Source organism: Sinohyriopsis cumingii, unplaced genomic scaffold (assembly GCF_028554795.1).
Source record: "Sinohyriopsis cumingii isolate HCF-2022 unplaced genomic scaffold, ASM2855479v2 utg001565l, whole genome shotgun sequence".
In the NCBI taxonomy this organism is placed as follows: domain Eukaryota; kingdom Metazoa; phylum Mollusca; class Bivalvia; order Unionida; family Unionidae; genus Sinohyriopsis; species Sinohyriopsis cumingii.
Genome location: NW_028316020.1, coordinates 65,214 through 77,522, shown reverse-complemented (window position 1 = coordinate 77,522; position 12,309 = coordinate 65,214). Strand labels below are relative to the sequence as shown.

Here is a 12,309-nt window from a genome sequence, read left to right as displayed (position 1 = left end):
GAGCGGTAAGCAGGAGAACAGTCGGGATTAGAAATCGGCTATGAAGATAAAAACAAAACAAAAGCCATACAAACAATGTATTTAATCATTTAATCATACGTTTCTAGGAAAGAGATTCGTTCCAGTTTCGTGGCACGTAAACAGTCTAAGCTTCTTCAACTTTATGTGCTCGGTAATCCTTTTCTTTCTACATAACCCTTTTGGAGAAGCGTGTCATACCAGTTGAACAATACGTGAAATAATTGTTGCTCCTCCCGCAAAATCCATTTAAAATCTAGCCTTCGAATTGCTAATCCCGCAAGAACCCGGTTCCGATAAAGCGAGGATCAACAGGTAGTTCGTTGGCTGGCAGGTTGGTCGGTTAGGTGAGCATGCAGTCAGAAAGTAAAAGTACCTAAGCGGATGGGTAGAAAGGTGTGCAGGAAGTATGGTAACTGGGCCGACAGTCGGGCAAGGCGGTATATAGGTAGGTTGGCAGGTAGGATAAGACAGGAAGGGGTTCTACGCATGTGTGGAGTTTTTACTAAGTTAAGAACTTATGCGATCCGAATTTCTTCTATTTTCTGCAATACAGTGGCCATGATTATTTATCAAAATTAAACAATTATGTTTAAATGTGAGACTCACACTGAACAATGAAGGTCGTAAGCTTAATATAATAATACGTTTACAAATGGTTCTAGAATAGAAACATACGCTGAATGATATCGGTAGCTCATAGATACATAAAATAAGCCTATATTTCTCGTATCTACTTTAGAAGAAGAAGAAAAAAACAAAAACAAACACCGGACATATCGTAAGTATATTATAGATATTTTTCCCGCCCTTTCGCGACTGGTTTCCGTTGTTGCAAGTGCCTCTTGTTCAATTTCCAATTCAGATCAAAGACTTTTATTTACTAGGAGAAGGATGTTGTTTAGAGTACAATTAACTCAATACTTGGTATTTATTGATATAAGGCCAATTTCTTCCTCCTACAAGCGCTCAAAATGTGGAAACTACGTATCAAATGATTGTTGACTAATTGTTTAAGGCGACGAGGATCCAAGTAAACATGCGTAATTCAGATTAAATATATCTATGTATGACGAACATTCTATTTCCGCACGAAAACAGGACACGACTATTTAAGTCCTACTATAACAAAGCTATTTATAGGAAGCCATGTATGCATGTATAATTTGAGATAAAATTAATATCAACATGGTCATATATATATGCAGGACAAGCGTTTGTAATTTTTAAATGTGAAATGTAACTCGTATTTAATTTGATATTTGTCAATTACGTGTACTGCGATTGTATTTGTTTTACTAGCTTCTGATCACGTTTCCATGCATGGTATTTTTTAAAAAAGTTTTTGTATTGGGATATATTAAAGTCGCCCAAAAATGATTCATTATTCTGTCTAATGATTTACCCAGCACATGATAAATTTATACAAAACCAATCCTACCATGGGCATTCAGTGCACCCATCGTGTCCTTTGTATAAGGTGAAATCTGTATGCATTAAAAGTGGATCATGGCTGTCTCATATTAACAGGTGTTCAGTATATGGCAGCGTCCACTAAAGCAGGTTTCACTGTATGTAATTGTGTATACGATTTAACGTCACATCAGCACAATCCTTGCTATATAACCAACAATGTTTCACTTAGTTAATACGGTATTTAGCAAATTAATACAATCTCTCTCTCTCTCTCCCATACTCATTTCTGTATCTGAATTATCTTATCAAAACCATTCCCCTGATAGTTTCCAATCAATAATAGTATGCCTGCGTTTAACCAATTCGCTTTCGGGTCCGTTGAGTTCATCCTTTTCTTTCCATTTATCCACTGTACCCTTGGGGAAAAGCCTGTCATAACAGCTGAACAATATGTGACACAATTGTTGCTCCTCCCGCAAAATCCACGTAAAATCTTGCTTTAAAATAGCTAATCCCGCGAGAACCCCATTCAGATAAAACTAGGATCAACAGGTAGTTCGCTGGCGACTCCACTTCAGCGACAATAATTCACTCTCTCGCAACCTTTCCTAGCCACTTGAGGCATTTTCCCACGACTGCGAACAATAGGACGAGAATTCCTGCGTACCCTGTTGATAATCTGGACGCGGGCCTACACAGCGATCTTTTGTCCGGGGTTAATGCTTATCGCATTGATTGTTTAGATAATAATTCAAGCATTAACTGTGTTCTCGTGAGGCGGGGTTTTCCCACACTGATACCGAGCTATGGTAGACTGGTTATGGCACGTGCACCTACTTAGCACATCGCTCCCTGGTAATTGATTGACATGACCATGTACCGTCTAGCTGAACATATGGATTTCAGCCAATCACATTCTGATAGGCGCGAGCCATACGTCGCGCTGAGGCAAACTTTATAATCTGATTGGCTGACAGTGTCGGCCTGTAACCGTGGGAAAAGGCAATAAAATTCCTTTGCAGACTTGCGACCTGCGCCTGGCGTACTGCTATATATCCGGCTCAAACAACCTGTGGAATCCAAATACCATTTAACTTTCATTCGATCAACACCATACGTTTACATGTTTGTGATTGGATTTAATATACTGTATACATAAAATGGCCGAGGCCGTAGAGAGACAAATTCAACTCAACGAAAGGAGAGAGTCAGCCTATAAAAGGGTAAGTGTTTCTTAACATAATATAAATTTATATATATAAAAAATAAACACCTTTGAAAAATTGTTGGTATTTTGATCGTAATTATGATGTCGATTTTGATTGGTTACATATTTATTTACTAAGGAAGTAGATCGAGTTGTTATTCATACGTTCTAAGTAGATTTTGTTCTTTTCATTTAGGGACCAGACACAAACTGATTTGAATAAATAATCATATTTTCTAAGTTTACATTTGATTTTTCAGAGTAACAAGCCATTGATGGAAAAGAAACGAAGAGCAAGAATTAACAACTGTCTTACACAACTGAAAGCGCTTGTTCTTCAAGCAATGCGCAAAGATGTAAGTTTTGGTATTTTCATAATTATGAATAATTCTGAATTTCTGATCTACATAATTACATTGGTAATGACGGGTGTAAAATTTGCGGATTACTGATGCTGTCAAATTAAGAATTAACGGTTCAAAATTGTGGATTTGCATTAAAATTTTCACCATTGTTTTGAAACGATTAGTGTTTCGAGATTCATGGAGGCCCATAAACTGTATCTTTAAATCTGTAAATAATTGTATTCTTTCCTACTTTAGTACGATACAGTGTAACAAATTTTAACAAAGTAGTACATGTACTATACTTGCGCGATGTGCGTCACGCCTTATGCACTTGTCTTTTATCTCGTATACGTAATAGCAACGATATGAGCTTAACCCAAGGTACGCATCGATATTGCTCGATAATGCTGTTGGTTTTGTGCGTTCTTTTTTGAACTTGTAACTTGAGTGACTCGAAATAAGAATAAGAACAACATTTACTAGTACAAGTACACTTTTTAAAGTTGACGAGCTATTAAATTGCTCTTTTTTTCCCCTTCTAGACCAACCAGTATTCCAAGTTGGAAAAAGCTGACATTTTAGAAATGACTGTGAAACATTTACGCAGTGTTCAACGGCAACAGATTTCTTCAGCGATTTCCCAAGATCCAACGGTAGCTAATAAATACAGGGCAGGATTCAACGAATGTGCCAATGAAGTTCTCCGCTATCTTGGGTCTACGCAAGTGGTCGGTGATGATATTCGTACAAGACTATTGAACCATCTTGCTAACGTTATGGAAAGTGGCATGCACACGCAGCCCGTGCAGAAGCAGGAATATCAAACCTGCACGCAGCAGTTGAACGTTCAGATCCCATATCCAGCAAGTAGTGTTCAACAAGTTATTTCGTCTGGATGTTTACTCATGCCTGCCGGTGTTCAAGCATCCCCTTTATTTGTGCAATCACAAGTCATTCAAAACCATGGACACATTCCTACGTCAATCACTCAGCAGCAACTTAACACACAAGTGTGTGGTTCTTTCAAAATTGTGCAGAACGGACCAACGAACGGCCCAGTTGCAGTGTACCTGGGACAGTCTTCGCCGCAAAAACTTTCTCAACCAGTCGACATTTCACGGCAGCAACCACGAACTGTAAAAACGGTTTCCACCCCACCGCGAACTAAAGCTAGCCTCAAAGCTTTTGACAAGTCCGCGTTTACGAAAATTGCACACAGTCCCAACTCGTGCGATTCTATGGACTCGCTTACTACCAAAAATCTAAGCCCCATGCGTTGTCCTCTTGACGGACTTTCAGTGAACTGCACAAGAACGCCAAGTCCACTGAAAGAAGAAAAAGTGTGGAGGCCGTGGTAATTCTGAAAAAGATATTGCAAACATTTTGTGGAAATGACTGCATTATGCAAGCTTAAAAGACAGCCAATATTCCGTATATTGTCTTTCATACAATGCAAGTTGTGATGCCATATTGAGATGTATGCACGTGCTGGACTATGCAATCTATTCAATTTGTTATGACAGTATTACAGTATATAGTTAATTTTTGATAACATTTTTATATTGTGCTACGAATTGTGCTATGCAAAATTTGTTTACCGAATTTTTATAATTATTATTTTTTTTTTTTTTTACAAAATCTGCTTGCAGAGTTTAAATTGCTTTTGGAGTCAGAAATGTCATTGTTTAATTTTATTTCATAACTTTTGTTTTAAAGTGTTATTTTAACTTGGCCCAGATTCCAAAATTAAATATGATTATTGAAGAATCTAAATTTTTCAGACAGACATAATGACATTTTTCTTTTTTAGTTGTTACGTTATAGTTTTGTCTTCTCAAGTGAAGTAGTTGTATACACGATCCTTTTAGGTGAATGTCAGCCCTTTTTATTTACTTTGCAAAGTGTTTTATCTCGTTTTCTTCTACTCTTGTCTAAACTACAGTGCTCGAGGTATATCGATATAATCGATCACGATTTTCACACGAGGCCTCGTACAGGGACCTGATATTGTTGATTAAATCTTTGAAAACAAATAACGTCTTACCTGTTTATTTCAACCTTGCATTATATCAGATTCCGCTCGGGACAGCGTGGTGGTAAGCATATACCAGATGTAGCTCGTAATAAAAGATGTAAAATTGCTGACTACACAATTTCAAACGTATGTAGCAGCCTAATAAATATGTTAGCACAAAGCCCCTGTGCCATCTCTCTCTCTCTCTCTCGTAGTACGTACAATTTCACCACATAAAATCGGTTCTACATGTGAGTTGTTCTCCAGAATTGGTGACTGCCATGATGGACTGATGTCAAAAATTGAAATTCTAATGTTGTTGTTGCATTTATGTTTATTAGAAGGCCCAATGCCGTTTGTTAGACGTGACAATATTTAAGTAAAAAAAAAAAAAAAACTTGGCGGTCCCGGTAACGAACAGGATGTAATATCTCATTAAAAAATCATCGACTGACTCTGTATTCGACTGAAAAATAACACGGTATCAGAACAAATTCTAAAATTATATAAAATGAATACGAAAAAAGCAGCACTGTGTTTGTAGGCAATTTTGACCACTTCGTTCCGTTACAATCTACATTCATAACACCAGGCAAACCCAAATTTCACGGGGCCCCGAGTGGTCTAAAGCGCTCTCCGTTACGGATCGCTGCCATCTCACCTCCGTCTGCGTGGGTTCGAGTCTCGGATTCGGTCAATGTGGGTATATGAGAAAGCTTGCCAGTAGCTTCTCGAGGGTCGGTGATTCATTCCGGGGATTTCCCGGGTTCTTCCTCCACCATTAATACTGGCCTCCATGTATATCGTGTGCTGAAAAATGGCGTTAAACCCTACAACAACCACCACCATATTTCACAGTGCCTACAAAGGCAGATGATAGTAATATAGCTGTAAAGTATTTATTTATAGAAAACTTTTTTTAGAAACCTTCTAAATTAATATTCTACTTACCTCAAATCAAGAAGAATACTACAAAGGCTGATTTATGGATAAACTAATGAGTAATGTTTCAATCTCCCGCCCAGCATCTCGTCTGTACATTGAACCGGATACGGGTGACACCTCGTACTTTTTTGTTAAACACCTCGGTTCACGTGATGGAATTCTGTTGTAAACGTTTCCATTTTGTGTTTCTATATTTAGCTTTTTTTTCAAACCGGATCTGCAGTACCAATACAGCCCACAATACCGCACTCGGGGATTGAAACTTGGCCATCACGTTACGTTACAATGTGACACATTTGGTTAAAATAGATACAATTTTGGGGGTTTTGACTGGATTTTATAAAATAAACTTAAATAAATGAAACTTTGTTTCTTTAATTTCATGTTTGTGATAAATGACAAATTGCAATGATTCAGTTTCTGAGTTGCAGGCAAGTAAACATTCACCCGGAAAACGTGACATGTTCATGTACAAACGAGACGGTTAATTCCGAGTTCCAAAATATAACAAAAACAAAAAACTGTGTTTTTAAGTCATTTATAATTTTTTAATGGCATTGTTTTATAAACAAACATAAATAAGAACCGGGGTCTTACAGTGGCGTCGCTAGGGGGGGTGCGGACCGCACCGGGTGACACCATCTCAGAGGGGTGACACCAACATGAAAAATTGCAAATTTTACAGAGCACACACTGCTCGGTCTAGTCGGATTTCATAAGCGGATAACCAATCATAGTTAAATACATGACTAGCAGGCACAGCAGTGGCGTCGCGCGGGGGGTGCGGACTACACCGGGTGACACCATCAGTGGGGGTGACACCAAAATGACATTACTAAGGATTCTGTATGGTCTGTTACGGAAGGAGGACCATGGGGGTGACACCATGAGCTATCGCACTGGGTGACACCAACCCGAGTGACGCCACTGAGTCTGTACATGTGGCGTTGTCAGCTTTAAGCTGTTTGGCATCGGTTCCTGCAAGGTCACCATTTTCTGCCGATTTCATAATTGTTGGTTCAGTTATTCATCAAGCAAAAGACAAGTGCCTGATATTGATACTACTGATTTTTTAGGGTACATTTGATGTACTGATTCTCACTGTACGCCAGTGTATCCCCTAGGGGTGCAAGACTGAGTCAAAAATCTCCTTGGGGGTCAGACTGAGTAAAAAACATACTTTGGTATCAAAACTGGAGGTTAAATTAAAAATTTGAGGGTCTCTGAAGTGCAAATGAGGGTAAAAGGAAACACTGATACGCCCGTCAAGATCCCGGATAAAATAACACTGAAAGATTTGAGACCTAAAAAGGCAGTCGCCAATTCCAGAGAACTACTCGTGTATATTTCAAAGTCGGTTGCAGTTGTATTTAAATTTACAATTACAAAATATCATATGTGTAAGTGTAATCGAGAATCTTGTTTGCTCTTTGTTGCCGTGTTACTTGATATCCGTTAATACGTGATATGTCACACCGTTAAATTATTGGTTTTGTAGGTGATGGAAACTAGATTCATGACATAAGTGACGGAGAGTACCTGGCACTGATACGCTTCAGCTATATTCCCGGCATGCAGATAACTAACGCGATGCTCAAAGTACCGTAAAAAAATAAAAAAAATAAAATAAAATAAAAATTCACCAGTAAGCACACGTCCGTATTCAATTATTTTGTCTCTCAAGTGATCTAACATACATTTTTTATTGTCTAAAGTTCTGTTCTATAGAAAAGAAAAAGAAAAAAAAAAAACGGAATTTTGCGCCCGGATTTTTTAGAAATATTACGCATTGTCCAGTTTTAAAATGTTTATCTATACAAAAAATATATATATCGTACAAAGTTGTGAAAATGCGTTAGAATGTTATTTCGTGTAACACTTTTAAAAGATACTCGCAGTATGCAAATGAACACGAAAATGTTGATATTAAATGCGTTGCGGCTGACCGGCTATTTATTGCAAACAAGTGTGATGTTGTGCAATCCAAATGCCTGTTGATCAAGATTTATTCCCTCATTTTAGGTCGGATGAATCGGTTAAGATCTTTGGCCAGCTTCAAATCTTGAAAGTATTCTGACGTACATAAATATCCCATTTGTCAATGTCGAGTAATTTTGTCGAAGTGTGAACTATCAACTATCAATTAATACTCGAAATCTTGAGAAAATGTTTATTATAGCGTTGTTCACTATTGACTTAATAATGAAAATCCACTGATGTTTTCTTGTTTTGTCCCCACGGTCCATTTTATTTTTATTTTATATAATTCAAATGAGATGGAGAAGATTAAGTTTTTAGTAATATTAAATATGCAGGAATGTGAATTTAAAATGTACTTTAACACACTTGGTGCACTGGTGATTTCAGTGATGATTCGATACCCTGGACCACTGTATTATTATCACATGATGTGACGCAAGGCTGTGCGTCAGTCTATTGCCATCATGGGCGTCATCCGAAACACCTCTGGTCTTCTTGCACATTCCAATAAAATTCCGATGTTTTGCATTAGGAACAACGTCGGCTGATAGGTGACAAAACGTGCCTTATTTGTAGGTCGGGCGCAGAAAAATCTGTCATTTTGTTAGCCCGAAATGTCTCCGCAGAAAAGATCTTTTCAGACTACCTCTGCTCTTTCTGCGACTGCTTTGACTATAGAAATGACAAAGAAGGTGTGAATGAAAAATAATTCCCCCCGTTCGTAATTTGTCCGTCGATACTTGTTTCGTAAATAACCGAGATGGATCTCGTGGCAGGTATCATTGTACATTCGAGGTATGGTCCGTAGGATTGATTCATTTGATGAGACATGCCCTTTTTGATTGTCTTCGAAACAATTTGCTTTCAGTTTCAGTCGATAACTATTGACAAAATGTGTTCATTAGAGTAGACAAAATTTTCATTTGACCGGCTAATGCAAAAATGTTTTGACCGCTCCGATGGCCAATTTGTTAGAACGTCCGCCACGGATGCGGGAGGTCGAGAGTTCGAACCCTGGCCGAGTCATACCAAAGACTAATAAAAATGGTACTAACAGCTGTTCGCTAAGCGCGCAGCATTAAGAGGTTAGTGTTATGACTAGCTTGGTGTCTACATGTCTCCGGCTAGACATCATAAACTGCTACAATGGAGACATCGTAGCGATATGACTGAAAAATTGTTAAAGATACGTTAACAACCCAAATCACACACACACACACACACACACACGTTTCACGATGTTATCCAATCATTCTAGGACAGATATTTGTTCTTTTTTCATGTTCCCTTTTATTTTTCATAAAAAATGACAAATTTATCTAAAAGCACTATATTAATTATGTTATATGATAATTATTCCATAACTTTGTTACGTATGTATGTGTAAGATCATATTCACATCTCTAACTTCATACAGCTCAATATAATCATAAATTTATGTTAAATGAACCCCAAAATTGGATCTAAATTAGGTTTTCATGGTAACTACGAAAAGCTTGATCTTCGCAAGTCAAAGGTCCTGATACCTTAATGTTTTGTCGGTCATCTTCGCCAGCCATGGTCCCGATAGGTATACACTATAGCGGATCGATCGGATATTTCAGTGTTTCAGGTCTGAGAGTTTCATTGGATGCCAGTTTCAATCCAATGCGGCCAGTCTAGAACTAGCATGAAAGTAAAAACTTCCGGCAAAGGGGAATTTTGAGATTTCAAAACTGAATTAATTTTTATTTTACATTTGTACAATGTATAAGCTAGTAAAAAAAATTCAAAACATAGATGCCCAGCTTGTTGGATCGCGACGCAGTTAAGGTAAATTGACCCTGATTATACTTTAGAATTCTCCGCCCCATGATTTGCTAAAAAAGAAAAGCACAATCCAGGCAAATCAAGATCTAAATATGTCATACTGATATTTTTCACAAGTTCTTGTGGCAAAAAATGGAGTATTAAATTAAGAGACAAGAAAATACTTAAGAAACCCACAAGATGCAGGGGAAAATACATGCTCAAACTCTATAGGTTGGCGTCAGCAGCCGCCAAACAGGTCACGGCCCTCGGATGTGCGGGGCCAAAGACAGCAAGCGATGAGCGGCGCCCTCAAGCAAAAAAGTTGCATTGCGGAGTTAATTTCCTGAAAGCGCGGGGCCCAAGGCGGTCGTCTAGTTTGCCTTGCCCTAGGGCCGGGCCTGTCGCCAAATGAGTAGCCCAGATCTTATTAACTCTTAAGATGACAATCAGTTTTATTAAAATAATATATCTAAAGACTGAAAAGTTATTTTAAAAAAGTTATGTAGCGTGCCGATTTAGTTGCAACAGTCTACATTCGTTTACAGCGAATCATATTTTCGCGTCAGTAAAATTCACGTTACTACTTACGCGTCTTCCGTTTTGTGAGAAACGAATGACCCACTGTCTTAAGCACTCTGTTTCAGGCAAGACGCACTAGATAAAAGTTTCAAAAGTGTCCAATGCATTTTATAATCACCTACATTTCTTCCAGATTTATTATGCTTCCATTTTTATGGTTTGCCTTCCGTTGCTTTTTTTGGAAGGCTGATGTGTAAAATAGTAAACCCTCTCGATTACAATCTTCGTTATTGCAAACTGATGCACATTCACGTTGAATCCAAAGAGCACATGTAGATAAAAATTTGTTATAATGAATGCCTAATTGCTCCCCCCCCCCCCAGTTTCTTATAACGAGAAGTACTACTATAACTGCATTGTAAAGGTCATGCTATGTAATTCTCTGCAATATATTAACACGCCAACATTTGCTAAGTTAATTTCGTTAATTTCGTTCCTAAACAAGTCGTATCTGTGTTATAGGGGCTTGGCGAAGGGCCGTTCGGCCTATTGCAAATGAAATATCTATCTACATCCATGTAAAATACCTTTGCAGTGTTTGGATAGCGTTTCCCACGGTAGAAAGTGTGCGGGGTGATACTCGATCACCCACTAATCTGACCTATAACTTTGCCGCGTGACTCAAACGTGCCGATTATATACAGCCGACATCGAAACTTCAAAACAAGCTTTGTATCAATGCAACCGTGTGAAAATGCAGCAACTAAGACTGCGCAATTTAAAACGTATATCATTTATCATTCGAGTTTTATGGGAAAATCATGTCTGACCTGACCCAGTAAAAAAAGTGTCAAAGGTTTTGTAAACGATATCTTAAGACGTGAAAGATGAATATATGCATCGTCCCACTCTATATGAAATACAAGAATATTGTCGTCATATCTTTTTCAGTTGTGTCTAAGCCACATAGACCTTCTTCAGGTCTAATTTCCTATTGTCTAATTTTCTATTGTCTAATTTCCTATGTTTCTATGGAATGAGTAATTAAACGAAATTCTTTACAGCAATTATATCGTTCCCACCAAGAAAAGTATACTTGCATATGACAATAACCCCCAAAATGGAGAGACAACTTGTGAAAGTGAGGATAACGGAGTTAAATTCAATTCTGGTCACTCCCGTTTTCTTTCCCCTCCTCTGGTACTTTTTCTTAACAGAACGCGGTTAAGGCAGTCATCTTTTTTTTTTCTTGATCACCCACCTATCGTATACCTAATAATCTAAGAAGCAAACCAAACTGTCGGAACATCACTCCGCTCTATCGGTCGGGTCTGAATATAACATCTGAGAAGACACGTGCGCCTTAATTAGAGTTATCTTTCCTAGAAACAGTTATATCATTCATACTGTTAAGGAAATATGAAAGCGCCCTCTCTGATAAACATTTTACATCGATTTGACACAAGTCAAAAGCAGAGTCTATCCGAATATCCATAGAATTGAAGGAAATGGACAAACGATGTTCTTTCTGATCGGCGAACCTTAAGAATAGGTTGTTTCATTTTTGGTGGCTTTGTCGAAGGCTTGCATTTTTTTAACGTTTCATTACCGCCTCCAACAGCTTGAAAAACAATTATTGCTCTTATTTTTAGGGAAAATCCATAATGAAGGCCGACAAAAATGTAAGAGTTTAACGAAAAAAAAATCCGGCTCGAAAGAAAATTCCAAATGCTGGTCCCCTTCTGTTCCGCACCCACCTCGAAAATGAAATGGCGGCCATATCTTCTGGTATGAAGATTTTGGTCACTTAATGCGTGATATCACTAGCTAAATTTATAATTTCTTTAACGTTTTCCTTTACAGTGTGTGTGTGTGTGTGTGTGTGTGTGCGTGCGTTCGCGCGGGCGCTTCGGTATGCATTCGCGTAATATAATTTTTAATTATAAATCGTGGATTACATTCACTGCGAATTAACCATCAGTTTCATACTTTCAAGCATTATAACAAAGTATTTGAATTTTACTCGTCTCACATCCAATTTGCTACAATTCATCGCCCATCCCGATTCAAAT

At 38.0% G+C, this 12,309-nt stretch overlaps 1 protein-coding gene across 2 annotated transcripts; it reads left to right on the top strand.

Annotated features, from left to right (window-relative positions):
* The first annotated feature begins 364 nt into the window (after positions 1–364).
* On the top strand, positions 365–5,024 carry LOC149771930 (transcription factor HES-4-A-like). Of its 2 annotated transcripts, none has more exons than XM_089948076.1 (3): positions 365–466; positions 2,902–2,997; positions 3,531–5,024. In XM_089948076.1, exons 2-3 carry the CDS (start codon positions 2,917–2,919, stop codon positions 4,344–4,346), a joined length of 897 nt encoding a protein of 298 aa, XP_089804202.1. In that variant the 5' UTR covers positions 365–466; positions 2,902–2,916; the 3' UTR covers positions 4,347–5,024. The 2 variants fall into 2 exon arrangements, with proteins under 2 accessions (XP_089804202.1, XP_089804201.1); XM_089948075.1 differs by lacking the exon at positions 365–466 and adding an exon at positions 2,005–2,657.
* The last annotated feature ends 7,285 nt before the right edge of the window (positions 5,025–12,309 follow it).

Excerpts from the sequence above, each read along its gene's own strand:
- LOC149771930 (XM_089948075.1), top strand. The coding sequence starts at position 2,595 with ATGGCCGAGGCCGTAGAGAGACAAATTCAACTCAACGAAAGGAGAGAG. Across the intron at positions 2,658-2,901 it reads GAGAGTCAGCCTATAAAAGG|AGTAACAAGCCATTGATGGA; the intron begins GTAAGTGTTTCT and ends TTGATTTTTCAG. Across the intron at positions 2,998-3,530 it reads TTCAAGCAATGCGCAAAGAT|ACCAACCAGTATTCCAAGTT; the intron begins GTAAGTTTTGGT and ends TTCCCCTTCTAG.